General features: G+C 33.5%; 1 protein-coding gene across 1 annotated transcript in view; it reads right to left on the bottom strand.

Annotated features, from left to right (window-relative positions):
* Positions 1-302: 302 nt before the first annotated feature.
* LOC109051680 (fatty acid-binding protein 10-A, liver basic) overlaps positions 303-19,828 on the bottom strand; it is a 677,383-nt gene continuing 657,857 nt past the window's right edge. The window contains exons 3-4 of the mRNA XM_042741791.1: positions 495-584; positions 303-401 (exon numbers count right to left, since the gene is read on the bottom strand). Coding sequence (XP_042597725.1) covers positions 351-401; positions 495-584 — 141 coding nt within the window. The 3' untranslated portion in view covers positions 303-350. The remainder of the gene's footprint in view (positions 402-494; positions 585-19,828) is intronic.

Genomic DNA, 19,828 nt, shown 5'->3' with positions numbered 1-19,828 from the left:
CATTTGACATTTTTTAAACTTACAATTTGAAAACTTTTCGTTCTTCCAGAAAGGCTGGACCGATTTCTCATGACAAAAATATTTAACTTGTCAGATTGGGGCAGGTTGTGTGTGTTTTATATGTTCATTTATTAACTACAGTACATGCTGGGCCTAATGGTTATTTAGTTTCTGCCTATGTCTTCTGTATGTCACCGTTTACATTTCTGTTCATATTGCAGCATATTTTATGGAGATGTTTGTTTAGTTATAATTTGTTAGTTTGTTTTAACCAATAATGCAATGTACCAAATCACCACTAGTATGATAAATCAGAGCTTTATTTAAATAGCCAGCGGTGGTCAAACTCTTCACATCTTCTTGCTCCTCCTGATCATAGTGGTTCCTCCTACCGTCAGGGTCTGGAAAGAGACAATGGCAAATATTCATATTTAACACAGACCTAGACAGTTCTGAGCACTGATGAGCAACACGTGCAGATCATCAGAACAAACCTCCACCATCTCTCCTCCCTTGATCTCCTGGATGTGAGAGAATCGATCAGTCTGACAGACCAGCTTCCCTCCCTCCAGCTTGACAATGCACTGAAACACAACCGAATATAAGCATCGTCCGGCACTAAATATTATTCATAATATATTTTGCATGTAATTTAGTCATAATTATTCATATTCATATATTCACAGATTATTCATGATTTTATTTGCATGCAATATTACTAAATATTATAAAGAATTTATCATATAAAATTATAAGTCAGTGATCATATATATATATATCAATATATATATACACACACATATATATATATATATATATATATATTTATTATTGTTATTTTTTTTTTTTTTACATTAAGAAAGTTAAGATTAATCTCTTGTGGAACTGAGCTTCTGTACTACCTGATATCAACCTCTTTTGTACAGTTCACCATCGCTAAAAAGATGCAAACATACTCTACCTTGAGCTTCTTTGCCGGTACATGGTGGTGATTTCAGCTTCCTTGCGAGATGTCGTGAGGGAGTTTGTGACGGTTTTTCCGGGGTTTTTGGATGTGATGGTGAAGTCGTTGCCGTTTTTTTGGGTTTCAGTCACTGGTTTAACATCCTTGGCCATTTTAATGACATCTTCTGGCAGAGACTGAAAGGACAACAGAAGCACAAAGATAATGAGTGAGCGATTCACTACAATCATTGCAGGGAAATCAAATGAAATGACTCCAGATGTCTCACAGTTTAGTTCCCAAAAGAAGTGCATCGCATGAAAAAATATACAATGCTTTGGGGAAATACAACCTCGTGATCATTTCACAGAAACTCACAGATGGACCTCTCAGAGAAAACCCTCGTAGTTCTCCTGCACGTAAAACCTGACCACGTTCCTGAAGGCCATGTCTGCTGCTGATCTGACCGCTGGCAAGAGACTCAACACAATGTCTGAGGAGACGTTCATCCCAGACCAGTACTTATACTCAGTATGAGTTTAATCATTCACGTTCTGGCAGTTTGTCCTGCGGTTTGAACAACCCAGCGTTCACTAACCTATCATTCTGTGGGGTCGTGCCCTCTCTGAATGTTGCAGAAAGCTGATTCTTTTACAAAAAGAGCATTTGACATTTCATCCCTTCATCATTAAATCTTAAATAGAATTAGAAATCTGCTGAGGTTCTGTGAAGTTCAGGACCTTTATTTTATTGCATTTTTCATATTCCGCAAGGATGCATAAAATGATCAGTTGGAAGTGTGACAGTAAAGGCATTTATAATGTTACAAAAGATTTCTGTTTTAAATAAATGCTGCTCTGTTGAACTTTCTATTCATCAGAGAGGCTTTCAAAAATAAAATGCACTTTTTATTTTCACAAAAAATATTGGAAAATACTTGTTTTAAACATTGGAAATGAACATACTTGAAGCAGCAAATCAGCAACATATTAGAATGATTTGCTAGAACGATCATGTTGTGACACTGAAGACTGAGTAGAGTGATGCCCTTGAAAATACAGGCTGCGCATCCAGAAGAAAAATTACAGTTTTACGATAATTCTCATCAGAAATACAGTACATCTTAAATGACAAAAAATAATAGAATTTTTTTTAACATTGTCGGAAGTTTCATCAAATAAATGCATCTGCCTTGAAGCAGAATAGTCGTTTTTCCCAAAACAGTTAAATATAAACTGACTGGTATAGAAATTTGCACTGATTTATTCCATCATTCTTTTTAAGAGTGATATCTGTCTGGATCGCGGATTACGGTTTTTAGTGATTAGAACATGTTCAATGTTCGCTGATAAGCCAATACTTAAGTAGCATAATTTTTTGTTTTTTTTTTTTTTAAAATAACCCCCCCCAACATACCTGAATGCATAATCAGATTTACAAAACTATTTCATGATATTCATAAATGAACACACTGATGAAGGCGGTTTGTGAGCATGTATACGTTTCCAGACACGCTCTAAAAAAGGAATATGAACTGCCACTAAATAAAACTATATTAATATATATATATATATATAATGCATTAAATAATTTTTAATCGTAGAACATTGCTCAAAGAATGCTTCAAAACTTCAAGTTTTAAAATAGGAGAGATGCACACTGCTGTATCAACAAAAACAAACATGACAATATCGAGTTACAAATAATGCCATGCAGACACAGTTTGCACGATCGATATTATTCATGTTGCCCATGCAGAGTTTAGCTATTCCAAATTACTAGGAGTGACAGGATGCGGGGCCTACAGAAAATGCGAACACAGGGAAACAATGAAATATGGCAGCTTTGTGTTTGCATCAGTTTGATAAGACTCAAGTTGTCTAATTATCACTTTTTCTCGCTATGGTATGTTTATTCATAAAGAATCCCGTTGAAATACCTATCCTAGTTTAAACAATATAATGGATATGAGGGTAGTTTGTGTGTGCATAGCACTGACTGTGGACTGTGGAGTTTTACTTTCATATCTGTTCAAACCGACTCCCCTTCGGGTGTGCATAATGATATTTGAAACGGGCCGCAATCTCTCTAGTTATGAAATATCAGCAGATATTTCAAAACACCCATGCCATACCATGCCTACAAGCATAAAAATCGATCACTGAACCCATACTCTAATGCAGCTGGAAAGTGTGTTCACGGACTATTTTATATTCTTTTTGTTGACAAAGTTCGCTGCACATCGTTTGCATTACCTCTGATGCTCAAATTTAGCTTAAAAATTAAAGAGAAAAATAAAAGAAGAGTAGAAATGGTTTCATTTGCACTTTATTCATGTACGTAGCACAAGATAAACTCAGGAGCGAAACAGAACCACACATCAGCTCAGTCTTCAAGCTTTCGGACACTAATGTGAGGACATAGCCTTCTACAGCCGCACAATAAGCAATGCGTCACCCAAAAATGAAAAATTAGCCTGGAAATGTCCTCACTCTCAGGCCACGCGGTAGATGTAGATTTTTTTTTTTTTTTGCAGTTTGCTTTCTTCATAAAGTTTTAGAAATTGGTAAGACACTGCATCAGTGATCTCATCAATGGATGCTCTGAGTGATATCGCGGTGCCGTCAGATATGAGAGTCCAAACAGCCTGGAGCATATAAAAACATCAACATAAATCCACAAGCTAAGCCCACCCACTCCAGTCCAGCAGGTTCAACATATCTGGAAATGACAAAAGATGAGAACAAATCCAAGGCCATTAGAATTTTTTAACTAAAGTCCTCCTATTAACCCACAAATAACACTTCCCCTCAGCTGAAACAGAAGGTGGTTCTGCGTGTAATGACTCATGCGAGAGAAATCTGCACAGATCAAGCAGTGTTTAATAGAGCTTTTTTAACAAATAATGTGCTGAATTTTGATGGTGAAAGAGACAATCAGCAGTATGCACTTTTTCCACTGGACGGCCAGAGTGGTTATTATGGATTATAGCCCACTGCCTATTTTAGCAGAGAGCGCAGCCAAACAATTTGCAGAAATCATGAATGAGCCTTTATTCACTAAGTGTGCGCGACCCAAACACAAGGAATTTGTTTGTGGCGTATTTTAAGAGTGCACTCCTATGTACATAACATGCCATGCTTACATACAGATGATGGGACACGTGAGAACAGAAAAAACATTTAAATAGGTGAATGACTTAAAGAATATAATAATACTTATGATGTATGAAATCTAGCGAACAGTAGATTTATGCTACAGATTTGTGCAGTTATTGTACTCTATATACAGCTGCTCGTAATAAAGAGATATGTAGAACAAATGCCAAGACTTTACGCACAAAAGCTAGTCTTAAGTGCACTGGGTATCTTAGGTTGTAAGCAATAGCTCTCTAAAAATAACCATTGTATGGGTCAGAACTTATTGATATTGTTCTTTTATGCCTCTAAAATCATTAGTATATTAAGTAAAACATCATGTTCCATGAAGATTATTTAACGTTTACGTACATTTCCTTTTTAAATATATACAAAACGATTTCTCAATAATTTCGATTTTTTAGCCACTCAGATTAGCCATTTTCAAGTAGTTGTTCTCGAGACAGAATATTGCTCTGATCATACAGCCACCTCATACATCACCATCGGAAACGCAGTATTTATTCCACAGTTCCCTTGACTCACACGCCGTATTAGCCGAGACTTTAGCGATTTGCTGAAGTACTCGCCGGAGACGCACTGAACCAAGACATGGGCATCAATAGCAGGAGTCCCATCAGAGCCGGACTTAATGACTAGCGACTAACACTCCACCACTTACAATAAAGAACAAGCTGAAGACACAAGTACCACGGTAGCAACAAAAAAACCGTGGCTGGTGTACACTCGTGTTGATCATCATTAATTTGAAGTTAAAGCTGGATCCTATGTCTTCATACTATCTGTCTGTCTCCGAGATTTCACAACGATGCATGCGAATCGCGCATTGCCGTGGGACTGGCGATTAACTTCGTGGAGCACGGATAGTGCTACTAGTTTTTATATACAGCTGTATTGGCACTCAGTCCCATCTAGGGAACTCTTTGTTCTTTTTTTTTTTTTTTTTTTTTTTTTCACGGACACCCATTGTCACTGCCCGACGAGCCCTCCATTAGCTCGAGGGACACCGGATGCTAATCGCTATCAGCCTTCTCTCGGACAGACACCTCAGACGGTGACCACTCGATATAGCAACAAACTCTTCTGCTAGGACATTCTTGGATCGGCCTAGAGGTGCTATCTATCGACGCGCCACAAGCTGTTATTTTGGTTCGTTATTTTTTTCTGCGCTCTCGTCATAGCGGAGCGCTCGCGACAATGCACACAACTGAACATGTAACCTGATAACAGTGCGGCCGGTACCTAACTACTGTTGCATTTCTAATTTCGTTCTAATAGAAAGTATATAGATTCCTCCAGCTAATCTGTTACTCTCATGCCCCTGTGGGGCTCTACTGGTCTACATTTCTGTGATGCGTGAGCTGACCATGAGTCACAGCTACGTGTAAGCAGAATGCGAGCGCAGCCTTCTTCTCGCATTCACTGTTTCCACCACATCAGGGGGGGATGTACCTTTGTGACTCGTCTAGAGTTGCGTGTCTACGTCTGTAGAATGCCGGCCTCACGCGTCTATTATGCCGTCTAAGCGTGTGTCGTGCTACATGAAACGATGGCCACGCAGATCGCAAAATCGAGTAAGTCAGACAGCACGCGTGAATGCGCAAGGCGACGAAATTCACGCTCAGTTTTCTCAGCAAGACACAAGCTTGCCTCCAGGCGTGACATGAGTAAGAAAATACAAGATTATATACGAGAACAAGCCTGTCCATCAGATTACGAAACCTGTCAGCCTGAACACCAGCCATACAGACGTTCATTATTGTGTTTTTTTTTTTTTTTTTTCTCATGCTTTGTACCTTTCCATAAATCTCAAAGAAAAATAAATAATGGTTCATTTAGAGACACACCTAAAGCTCCCACCCAATTATATATATATCCGTCATAATAATTTATTTGATATAATAAATGTGCTTTGATGTATGATTTATTGTGTTCGCGATTAGATATTTAGTACAAAATATATCTAATTCTACCTGCTCTAAATTAATTTAAAAACGTGCAAAAGGTGCATGAACGTGTTTTGTGTGATTCTTTTCCTTATGTATATTTCAATTCTTTTGTCAATTAGTCCAGAAAATATAAATAATGTATATAGATATATATTATCTATCATCGGTATATATATACAATATATGACTACCCCCCCTCATATATACTTATCTATATATATATATAGCTAAAAGATATAACACAATAACATATATTTGTAAATACAATAATTATACTATATCATAGACTCATGTTTAAATATAATAGCGCTATGATTTTATCACGATTTAATGTAACAATTTTGACACTTGTTTTCTTATTTTCTTATATAAAAAAGCCACAAAACGCTGCTATGCATAAGTGCCTTTGTCATGTCATTTTATTTTAAATTCATTTTTGACAGTAAATAAGTGTAAGCTGCGATTAATAAATGTTATTTTTAATGATATTTTATTTTAATTAATGAGTATACACACACTATCTTGCCTATTTGAGGAATCTATAATTTTATATTTATTTTGTATTTTTTATGTTATATTTATCATGTTATATTATAGTTTTTCATATTATATCATAATGCTATAATGTATATTCTTTTCTATACCCACTTATAATCAGCTGACATAAAATGCCCTGTTGTATCATTATTTTAATGAGTTTTAATGTTAGCAAAATAACAAACATAGTGCATGCCATTTTATTTTCAATTCAATATTATTTTACATAGTTATATCTGTGACACTATTTATTATCCATATTTTTTTTTTTTTTTTTTATTTTTTTTTTTTTTTTCTTTGATTTATTATTATGTTAATAGATATGTAAGTATACAGCCATAAATAAGAATACAATCCTAGGATATTACAATCGCTCGTAATGTTATAGTGTGTTAATTATAAGCTAATATTAAAACAATAGCAGTAATATTACATACATATTATCTATATATCACTGTTACTAGCCATCTCTCATTCATTCTATATAGAATCTTTGTAAGGTAAGGGTTTTGTAAGTTAGCACTAGTAACCCAAAGAGGTTTAGAGGTCAGACGGAGTCAGAGAGGTCGCTAAAATTTTAATCTTGACTTACTGCAGTGTCTGGTGTGTCCAGCAAAGCCCATCTGCGAATGCGTGAAGAGAAGAAAGAGACGAGTGAGTGTTGAGTGTGTTTGATTCTAGTGTCGGCGCATTGTGCTGCTCTACCTGGGTCCAGTTTTCCCATGTTTGTGCTGCTCTAACCTTGTCTCGACCGATCCAGCGAGAGCGCTTGTGTGATGTCCTGGAGCCGAATCGAACATCTCCAGGCGGGTGTACTTCACTTTACATTGCTTTTGTGGAGGCTGAATATCTCAATCAATACCTCTGTATGCTGCTGCCCGGCACTTTACGCCCGCGCTATCCAGATCAATTCTCTCTGGTCTCATGTCACATGCCGAGCGATCAATAAAAATAATCACAAGAGAAAACAAGACACTGAATGTGTGACTGTCAAATCAAAACAACCACACAAGAACGAACTACGAACTGAAGCCAGGTTTGCTTTGCTAAAGTAGCGATTGCAGAGATTTTCGCCTACGTTTTTATTAGATGCTTTCGTTGGATGATGCTACTAGCGTGGTTTACCCCTGAGTACTTCTTTTGCATTGTGTTCATGGAGAATAACATTATAATATTTTTTTAAATAATATATACTGTTATTATATTTATACTCAATCAGCCGGTTAATAGTTTAATATTTTATTGTTCTAGCAGGCTGGTGTTTTTGATTACTTAAATATGCCCTGCTTCATGAAAAATAAAATACTTACAATATTTTAATAAACTTACCATTATATTGTTTCTTTTATATTTATAATTAGATAAGATAATTGGAGGTTCAGTTCATTCTTCGACAATGCCCCTTCATGGAAATAAAATACTGAAATATCTTCAGAGTTATGTTTACGATTTCAAAGTTGATATATTAAATTTAACTATGTCTGTAATGCTTATACTCATTGCGTTGTTGAATACTTAACTGCAGATGCTTCAAGACAATATATTTAAATAATTTGGAATTAAGCTTTATATAATACTGTTACTGTGTTTGTACTACATTAACGGTACTAGGTTTATTTTAATATTGCTAGCTTTGGTTTTTACTTTACTTCATTGGCGATAAGCTTCCATGTAAATACAAATATTTTTAATATTTTAATGTACTTCTAATATATACTGCGGTTTTTTGATTTTATTAATGATAAGAGAGGATTAATACTGAAGCCATTGATTTTTGATATTACAAGTGCATCCTGAGGGGGATGAAAAGTATCTAATAGAACAGGTACACATACAAAGATAAACAAGTCTTCGGTGGTCTATTTTATTTTTTATCTTTCATAGCACTTTGTTTTGCTTTTTTTATGTTATTAGGTTTGGTTACTAAGTTTCCAGACTCTGTTTACTCGAGAAACTGTTGGAAATCCCTACGGAGAAAAACCTCTTAATAGCTACTTGCCTATCAGTTGCCTATTTTGTTGACTTTGCCTTTGCCTTCATTGTCCTCATTTTGGACTATAAACAGCATACTGCCTAAACGACTGTAAATGCAAAATGTAAACTATCTTGCCAACTGAACTGCTGAGATGCTTTATTAGGACAAGTCGCATTTGAGATTTTAATGTCATTTTTTTGCTTCCCATAGCTATGCCTTCCTTTTATTTCAGACCTAGCAGCCTGAAGAAAACCACCCTAAATACACGATTAAGTGTTTATTTTCATTCACACACTTCTATTCTATGTATGCATACCTCTAGAATTCAAATTACAATCTGTATCTCTAAACGGCTGTTTTCTCACATGAGTCAGACGCCTGCCACTTCCCGCAGCACTTATACTCGTAAAAAAGTTGCAAAATAAAAGATCACCTGTACTTTTTTTTACAAGAAAATATAATTGTATATAGTCTTTCTAGCTTTAAAATCTCTTCACTTTAGCCTTCAGTGTGTAAACTTGTTGTTTAACAGTGTTGTACAGCATAGACCCAGAAATCTACAGTTTGTACTCCTATCTATGTTTTAATATATTTCGAGCGGTTTTTTTTTCTGCTAAGCACTCTAGATTTATTCCTATAACATTGTTATTTAACTAAACAAGCATGCGTTTACAAGGTATATTTTTCCTGGCCTTTAGTTTTTTAACAGTCATTCTGCATAAATCGCATCGCCATTACTATATTTACCATTTAGTTTTCACTTTAGCAGATGCTTTTATCCAATGAGCGACATGCCGAAGCCAATCAAAATCAATGAAAATACGCAAGTGCTAACTAACAAGACTCAGTTCAGCTTGAAACAAAATGAAACCAACGAAAAGATGACTGAACCTGTGTGAGTTTTATCATGCATTCAGATTTCCATGCATTAGAGAATTATGCATAAGTCTTAATAAGAGAAATCGGTCAGTTTGCAATATTCAAACATGTACAGTTCTGAGAAATTACAAAATACAACCACACAACTGGACTAAAGTATGACTAATATAGAAGAGTTAACTAAGCCTTTTATTGTCGAATCCATCTTAACATCCGTAGTTGTTTGCCTTTAATTGTTATTCTGATTCCTGATGCACTCATTGTAACTGAATATTTTAAGGGGATGTAGGATTAGTACTGAAATTCAAGTCACAGAGTTCTGGCCCTGAAATTTTGATCCAATGCCTTATTAATGCTACTGACAATCAAAAGAGAAGCTTCTCAGAATCCGCGCCCCTCACTGATGCGTCACTCATATACACAGTTGATCTCTGCCCATCTGGCCCCTTCACAGGGCTACGCCCCCAGCACACCAGAGAGTTCCGCCTACACTTGCTCTAAACTCCAGATCAAACAAGGACACAACCTGCAAGCGTATTAATCAGCCACATTCCCTCCAATTATCCCTCATCGCTCTGTCTAACAGATGCTTTGTTTCGCACTCCTTTTACCTTCATTCAGAGAATAAATTGACTCACTTCATCGCTTCCAAGCATTCATTTCTCTTATATATGAGCTGTGATTATTTTCTTCAACACAGAAACTATGAAATAAAAGAAGTAACTGATAACCAAAGGAAACGTAGTGTGCCATCTCCACTCTTTCTTTGTTTTCCCCCTTAAACAAATGTGCTGTAAGTGAAATAACCTCAGAAATGAAAAAAAGAACAAAAAAAAAGTAAACTAGCAGAATGAAGAAAAATCTACTTTCATCGCATTTCTGAATGCTGTATCTCTGTGCCAGAAAGACACAGTCTGGTGTAAACACACCTATACGCTAAGTCATTAATTACAAGAACAGAAACACCATTTAAAGATTACTGAAAGAAGACCAGCATGCCCGCTGTTTAGTCTTGCCAGATATAGCCGTGTTCACAGAAGCTTCTATAAAAGATGACTGAAACATATCTAAGGTATTGTTTGTTCTTATGAATAAAAAGTTGTGCACGTTTGTGCAATTAATATACAAAAAATAGTGCAATAATAATAAATCTCTCTTAATATTGCATATAAGAAATAACTGTCTCGCTGTTATTACTTCTACCTTCACTTTTGCAGGTGTTTGATGTAGATGGCAACTAAGAATATGTTTTCCAAAACACACCACCCTTCTTTCTTCTTCCTCAGATTGCTACACGAGCTGTAAATGGAACATCGGTCATTATCGCTCACACAGTCACTCGAAACATGTGAACATCTATTCTCTGGCCAGGCTCAGGTATCGTCCAGAAAACAGCCTCAGCTTAACAAGACTGGCGGCTACGACTCTAGACTGGGAAAACCGCTCCTTCCTGGAGTTCACTGTGGGCGCACGTCCCTAGAAACTAAACATCCATCAACACATGATCGTACTATATGTGCATGTTTGTCGTGAAGCGACCAGAAGAGAATGCAAAACTAGCATAGAAAAACTCCTCTGTAACAGAGACAGTAGAGTGTTAATATACAGTAACAAGCATGCTTATATATTTTCTGTAGTGTTCATTGAAATGCAAAATGTGTTTAAAGCCACAGAGGAGAGGATTACACTCTTAAATGAATACTGAAAAACATCTTCAAAATAACTCCAAATATTGAATGAACTAAACAACTAAAACAACTTTTGGATGACTGACTCTCCGATTCTCGTGTGGAAATCGGATGAATCCTCTTTGATTCAGAGGAATTTTTAACCTAGAAAGCAGGGCAATTTCACTACTATTGGTATTTAATTATACACATTTGTTAGTATTTAGCATTTTTTTATTAGTATTATTATTCTATAGTATTTTAAATTAAATTTTTATATTTTGCATTTTCATTTTCATATTTTAGTAAAATTTTTTGTCAATGTTTTAATTTAATTATTTCACTTTTTAGTTTATGTTGGAGAACGCCATGTTTTTCTGTGTATATTATGTTAGTAATATGTTAAATTGTTTCTTCTTTTATATTTTTAATTTTTAAATTGGTGATTAAAGTTTTATTATTATTTAGTATGTGTTTTTTGTCATGCTTATTAACAAAAATTTTTAATAGAATACTTTATTTCAGTTTTAGCCTTAGCTATTGTAGTACTTCTATTTGTTATTTTATTTTTTTTTTTTTTTTTTTGGTTGGAAAGCTGTGGAGTCCTGTGAATCACAAGTTATTATTTCTTATATTTAGCATTTTTATCTCCATTGTGTTTTTTAAGCTTTTAGTCAACTTCTTTTTTATGTGTTTTTTGTCTTCCTTATTAGCCCTTTTCATCGTCAATAGAAGTTTTTCATGAATTGTTAGGTCAGATTTTAGTTAATTTAGGGTCAATTTCTAGTTTGTATTTTTTTCTTTAATTTCAGTTGCACATCTATTTTATTCGAGTAACAATTTGTTTTTTTTTTAATGGTCTAGTTGTAGTTTTCATGCCAATTTATTAGCCAAAATTAAATGAAATGCAAATCGATTAAATGAAATGAAATGTAACTCTTATGATCATTATAGTTTAACTATAATAACCCTGTGCAGAAAAAGCCTTTAATAGTGCGCACTGATCCACGCATTGCCCTGACGCTCTATTTTCGAGGACCATTTAGCCCGAGAGCTACCGCAGCGATAAACATTGCTTTAACACCAGATCACGGGCGAAAAGCCACCGAGTCACAAGTAAATCGAGATTGGATTTAAGAAAATGGGCCTTCTTGAGCCTTTAGATTGCGGATTAACTGTTTGCCGGCATCCTCTTATCAAACCAGAGGCCTTATTCCGTGAGCTCAACCCTACTGAGCGGCTGCTGGGAAGAAGAACAGCCACCAGATGGCATACGTCAGAGCAGCCAAGGGGATTTAAATGTTTGTGCCGGGCTGTGTAAGGATCTTGGGGCCGGTGGCTGGTGTCCCGCTGGATCGCTCAATGATAAGAAAAGAACATTAACATGGGCTTCATGCTACCACCATGCGTGCCCGCAAAGATCAATGGTTTCTAACCGACATAATGCACTTTGAAGCATCCTGTGAGCAAAGCAAGAGATGGCAAAACAACCATCATCCCTCCTCTCTCCAGAAAACACTATTCTATGTTAATAGAAAGAGACACGAGGCCAGTGCTGTTTCACAGTCCAACAGAGGCATGCTGTGGCACTCATGACACTTTCACAAGAACAAAAAAAAAAAAAAAAATAGAACGGCTGTAAGTCCAGTGAAACAGGTTCTGTTTCTTCAAAAGAGCCAGTAAACCCTTCAGGAAATATTGTTTGTCTACCAAGAGGTCAAAATGAATATTATATGTTTTTTGGCGAAGCCACACCATTATGTAATGCTCAGATTGTTAGAGCGGTGTTATTTTATTAGTATCGCTGAGAGACTAGTTGAGTTTTATTATAGTTTTACAGGAAGTTACATACATTTAGGGTTACATACATGTTTATTTTGTATATTTTCTAAAAAACAACAGAAAACCTACAAAACCTTGAACAGAAACTGTTAGCATTTTTTAATAATTGTTTTAATTGTGGCGCCTTTTTTAAAAAAACAAATGTCTATACATTGGTATAAAATTTTATTTCTCCGTGTTTATTGTTTTGATTTTAAGTGGTTATTATGTCTAACACAATGTTGCCATGACAACTAAAGAAATAAACAGTATGTTCAAGTTGAAAGTTTCAAAATACATAAAAATAAAAAGTAACAAAAAATAAAAGAAAAATAAAAAAAATAGCAAAAACATACCAACCAAAAAAAAAACCACGACAAACACAAAAAAAAAAAAAAAAACACACGAAAAACAAAAACAAAAAAGAAAAAACAAAGACACCGCAACAAAAACACACGCAAACAAACAAAGAAACAACAGAGCACAACCAAAAAAACCAGACAAAAAAGAACAAGACCCAACCCAAAAAAAAAAAAAACCAAAAAACCAAAAAAACACAACACAAAAGAACAAAAGCACCCCAAAACAAAAAAAAAACACTAAAAAAAAGAACAACCAAAAAGCTAAAATCCAAAAAAACACGTGGTACAACAACACAAAACAACACCACAAAAAAGAGAAAAATAAACAAAGAAAAAGCAAAAAAAACAAAAAAAAAGAGAGGAATAAACACAAAAAAAGAAGTAAAGCCAAAAAATAATCACACTAGAAAAACAAAAGAAAAGCAGAGAAAAACAGAAAACTCTGAAAATGAAAAAAAAAGTATGAAAAAAATAAACATGAAAAAAAAAAAATACATCCATATAAACACTGACCCACACACAAAAAAAAAAAAAAATATAATATATATAATTAAAAAAAAGCATAAGAGTTTTAAAGGATTTTATTGGCAAAAAAAAAAAAATTAAAAACTATCAAATAAAAAAAAAAAAAAAAATAAAAACAACAAAAAAAAACTGTGGTGAAAAAAAAAAAAAAGACAATAAAATACACACACAAAAAAAAAAAAATAAAAAGAAAAAACAAAAAAAACAGAAGGAACATATTAAAACAAACCACAAGGAAAAAAGGGAAAAAATAAAAAATATAAAAACAATTTTCCTATATTAAGTGGGTGACACGGTTTAAATACTGTAACAAGAAAAAAAAAAAAAAAAATACAAAAAAACAACATATAACACCCGGTACACATACAAATAAAAAAGAAACAAAAAAAAAAAAAACAAATGTGGAAAAAAAAAAAAAAAAAAAAATTTTGACAATAAACTAATATATACTATAAAATATAAACATATAATAATCAGATTGTATTTTCTATAAAAGCAATTAAACTGGAATACTTTAAAAAAAAAATGTGTTCATAATGATTGTGTCTGCTTTTAATGTTAATTTGCCGCTGAAAAAAACAAGACACAAAAATGTTCCAGAAATCACTTTATTCAAAAACAAAAAACAATCCAAACTAACTAAAATACCTCGAAAAAAATAAAAAAAAAAAAACAAAAAAAAAAAAAAAATTTAAAAACATAGCACCAAGTTGCACAACAAAACAAAAAAGTGTGTTCACTATCAAAACTTAAAAGATTTTTTTGTTTTAAACAACCAATACAAATTAGCTGGAATGTCAAAAAAAAAATACGCAAAAAAACAATAAAAAAAAAAAATAGGCACTGCCATCAAAAAGTGACAAGAGCGCTTTAATCCTGCTTTTTAAACTATAAAAAAATATTAAATATAAAATAAACTCCAAAAAATAACATCACCTCTCTGAACAAAAAAAAAAAAACAAATCCAACTAACTCAATGTGAAAATGAGCTAGAAAAAAAAAAAAAAAAAAAACACGGTGAAAACAATCCAAAATAAAAAAAAAAAAAAAAAAAAACAAAAAGTAAAAAAAAAAATGGACACACAGTTGAAATAAAAACACAAAGCAGAGAAACACAAACAAAAAAAGTAAAAATAGACAGATCCCCTTAGCGAAACGGCAGTGAAACAAAAGAAAATGAAAAACAAAGAAAACAACAATTGTACAAAAAAATTAACCAAAAAAAAAACCAAATTCAAAAATGACTGAAAAAAGGAACTAACAAACAACACTTCAGAACAGTTAGGAGAACGCAAATTAAACCAAACACCCACACAACAAAGGCGACGATAGAAAATCACGAGGACTAAAAAAGAAAAAGTAAACAGCGAAAGAACAAAAAAAAAAGATAAAAAAAAAGGCTAACCAACGAATTTTCCACTGCAAAAAGGTACCAAACAGGGGCACAGGCATTGTCTGCTATTACAATCAAAATGAAAAAAAAAATGTGTTATATTGATATATTTCAAAAAAAAACAGCTGAAAAAAAAAAAAAAATAAAAAACAAAATAGATAACAAAACAGATGTCCCCTTTTTAACGAGTGTCCTGATAAAAAAAAAAAAAAAAAGTTCCAAAAAAAAAAAAAAAAAAAAAAGCTATGTGATAAAAAGAAATAATAGTATTGGTAAAAAAAAAAAAAAAAAATTTTAAAAAAGAAAAATTATTTTTATATTTGTCATGTCAATTTAAAAAAAAAATTTTTAGTAAAAAAAAAAAGCTTTTAAAAATTTCTAACAAAAAAAAAAACCCACACACACACCGACAACACACAAAAAAAACAAACACAAAAAAAAAAAAAAAAAAAAAAAAAAAAAACGCAAAAAAACAAAAAAAAAAAAAACCACATAAAAAAAAAAAACACAAATACGCCACGCAAAAAAAAAAAAAAAACAAAAAACACAAAATCACCTACAGCAAAAACCACCAACAAAAACAAACATACACGCACGACCACACACCCACAAAAAAACCCAAACACCAAAACAAAACAAACACAAAAGCCATTCACAAAAACACAAAACAACACACACACACAACACCACAACACACACACACACCCACAACACTCATTCAAGAATTGTGAAAATGGTAGAAGTTGAAAGTTGTTTATTAATTTGATTACCTTATTTTCTCTCTCTCGCCTCTCTCTCCTCGCTCATCCCACCACCCACACACACACACACACACACACACACACCACACACACACATACACAACACACCTCTTGGTTCTTTTCAGTTTTTATTTTATTTATTTACTGTTAACATTTTTCAGTTAGTTGTCATCATTCTCATTGCAAGTTTTTATCTAATATTTCTATTTTATTTTTATTTCATCTTGTTTTTTTCATTAATACAAATGTTTTTAGTGGTTAACAATATACCCGGAGAAATTTTTTGTAATTAGGAATTACTTATTGTTTAATCTAATTTTTCTGTCGCACTCTGAGGTAAATCAGACCACTTAGGACAAATATATTTAATGTGGAATTACATTTAATGGCTTCTTTAGGTTCCAATTATATCATAATTTTTAATGCTAAAATGTATTCACTGAATATTTTAATGAAAGTGCGGTCAAGTACATCTTTAAACTAAATTCCCCTGTTAATGCATGCACAAACTCTTATATATTTATGTTAATGTTCCTCAAACATCCTGCTTTGGGTTTGTTCTGAACATTTAACTCCCCATGCAATGAATTCGGCACAAACCACTGAACATCCACGCAGACTCAAACTTAACATTTAAAATAAAAAACACAAAACTTAAAAATTAAACTAGAATTAGGCAAGCTGATCATATGTTTTTAAATAACTTAGGCAAGCTGAAATATTAATTAAAGCTATAATATTATATCTTTATAATGCTTAATTATATATTAAGATATTAATTAAAAGCTTATAATGCATAATTTTTTCCTTACTTGTATCTCTCACAAGTCTGGCTTTATAAATCACAACTGCAAAGTCAGAGCTGTGAGATTAAAAGTAGCAATGTTTATTTTTTATTCCGCGGAGCAGAAACAGGTTTCCATAATTTTCTGTGAGAATAATGAGATCATTGATTTAAAAAAACACAGGTTTGATCTGCAGGAACATGTGTTTGATGCTAACAGACCTCAGAAACATTCGCAGCCGGGCTCAGAATCAGACGCTATTAGCCAAGAGAAAAGCTGAAGCATCAGGACGACAGCCTATTACTGTCAGGACTGATCCATCCTCCTCTGCTGTAACAAATCTGACTCTGGTCACGACACCTCACCGTCTTCTCTCTTCCATATAACGAAAGCTTAAATGGCATCTGTACTTCACTGACAGCAGGAATACTATGGTAAACACAAAGCATGTTACTGAGCGGTTGTGCGTGGGTTCCAGGGAATGAACATGTGATCGCTAAAGCCTTCAGAGAAATTGTTTGCACATTGCTGCGTGGTTGTGCTAGGGCTGTTCTGGGTGGTTGCTATGGCATTTCTAGGTGGTTTGCTAGGGTGTTCTGATGGTTGCTATGGCATTTCTAGGCGCGTGCTAGGGTGTTATGGGCTATTGCTATTACTATACAAAAAAATCTTGATTTGGCACCACCACTTTATTTTTAGGAGTATTCTGGACAGTTGCTAGGGGCATTGCTTATAGTGGTTGCTACTGGCAACCTGGGTGGTTCTTAGGCATTTTTAAGGTGGTTGGTATGTCATTGCTAGTGGTGGCTAGACTAGGGTATTTGAGTATGGGATTTCTCAGTACTCTGCATATAAAATTAGATGTTGTTAAATAAACATTAAAAACCTGTGATGTTCTCTTACATGTCTTAAAGGGACAGTTCACCCAAAACTGGAGACGACACCCGCAGCGGTGCCGCTCGTCCACGTCATGTAAGTGAAGTTGTAAGGGAAAGTGGGGAGGCTAAAAACAGGAAAGAGTGTTTAGTTGAAACTGGTTGTTGTGGGCGAGTGGCAGAAAATGCAAAGTCAATGGCGACCGGCCACTTTAAGAGCTCAAAAAAACAAACAAAATGGTAAAAAAAACATATCAGGGCAACACAGACATGTGACCTCTAATGATATATATAGTGTAGTCTTAGGAAGCGAAACGATCGGTTCAGTAGTTTGCGTTATTTGATCAAAATACAGAAAAAAACAAAAACAATATTATACATTTAAAATATTAGTACCTAAAAAAGTGTATTATACTTTTATTATTACTTATTTCTGTGATGCAAAGCTGAATTTTTTAGGATCATTATCACATGATCCTTTAGAAATCATTCGAATATGATGATTCATTATCAAAGTTGGAAACAGTTCTGCTGCTTAATATTTTTTCAGAACATGTGATACTTTTTTTAGGATACTTTGATGAATACAAAAATAAAAAAAAAAAAGAAAAAAAGAAGAAGCTATGTTTTTAAAATATAAATATTTTGTAATAACAATATACACTACTGGTCAGTAATTTGGGGTCAGTAATTTTTTACTTTCTTTTTTTTAAATAAAATGAATACTTTTATTCAGCAAGGATGTGTTAAATTGATAAAAAGTGATAGTAAAGAAAATATATTATTAGAATATATATTATTATTTTATTTTTTTATTTTGAATAAATGCAGTTGTTTTTAACCTTTTATTCATCAAATATATTAGACAGCAGAACTGTTTCCAACACTCATAATAAATCAGAATATTAGAATGATTTCTAAATGGTCATGTGATCGACTGATGTTACATGTGACACTGAAGGCTGGAGGAATGATGCTGAAAATTCAGCTTTGCGTCACAGGAATAAATTAGTTTTTAAAGTATATTCAAATAGAAAACTATTATTTTAAGTTGTAATAATATTTCACAATATTACAGTTTTTTCTGTATTTTTGGAGTAATGATGCTGAAAATTCAGCTTTGCATCGCAGGCTGTACTGTATGAGCTTTAATAATAATATAAGTATTACATCATTGCTTTCATACAATGAAAGAAAAACGGAGTCCTCTTGATTGCAGGTAATAACCCTCACAAACATCGTCAGTAGTCACAGGTTTTAATTTTGTGTCTCCTTTCAGTTTGTGTTTAGTTATGTTGTTTTACTCTCAAAGATCCGGTAGCCATTGACTTGCATTTTATGAATGACCCTTTTTTCACCAGTTCTACTGAATTAAAAAAATTAATAGCCTCCCGGATATTTTGGATTTTTGTATTTTAGTTTGTTATTAGTGTTACCGAGTGACTTTTGTAGTCTATATTTGAAGTAAAAGTCATTATGTCACAATATCTTAAACGATTTGCTGTTAACTGATTGTAATTTCTTGAAAGCACATTGTATCTATCATGTTAATATTAAATAAACCATGATGTCAAAAAAAAAAGTAGTCCCCCCCTCAGCTTGGCTTGTCGAAGGATGAGTTAATTAACAGTATCAGTTTTTTATTTTTGGGTGAACTATGCCTTTAAATTTGCCTCTTAAACAGATACAAGAAGAGATCTGGTTTTAGTGATGGGCTTTATTGTTGATGGTCTTCCACTGTCCACTTCCAACCCGCACTGCAGTACAGATAGGAATCCCACAATGTCTCTCTGTTTTTTGGCCTCCTTCCACTGCAGTAGGACTGAGCGTTTGGTGTCTCGGATGGGCCGGACGGCCGTGGAGGTGTGGAACTCCTAAAACAGCATAAAAACCAAATCTAATTCTTGTATACATATTTATGGTTTTCAGGATATATAATTTACTTAAGTGCAATTAAAAGTAAAAAAAAAAAATACATGTAAAAACCCAGAAATTAGGTAATGCCCCTTGTGTTCCTTTTGATTTTCTACCTAATTATTGCCTCAATATACATTTTTTTAATAGATAATTTATGCAAGTGCAAGTTTAAAGGTAAGACAAAAAGCCCCTAAACAAATTGCATATAAAAACATTCAGACCAAAATTAGTTATTTTTATTAAAAAGTAAATAAATAAATGACATAAAAACTGAAATACAG

Source organism: Cyprinus carpio, chromosome B16 (assembly GCF_018340385.1).
Source record: "Cyprinus carpio isolate SPL01 chromosome B16, ASM1834038v1, whole genome shotgun sequence".
NCBI classification, from domain to species: domain Eukaryota; kingdom Metazoa; phylum Chordata; class Actinopteri; order Cypriniformes; family Cyprinidae; genus Cyprinus; species Cyprinus carpio.
The sequence above is the reverse complement of the archived record's forward strand: the minus strand, read 5'-3'. Positions and strand labels throughout refer to the sequence as shown.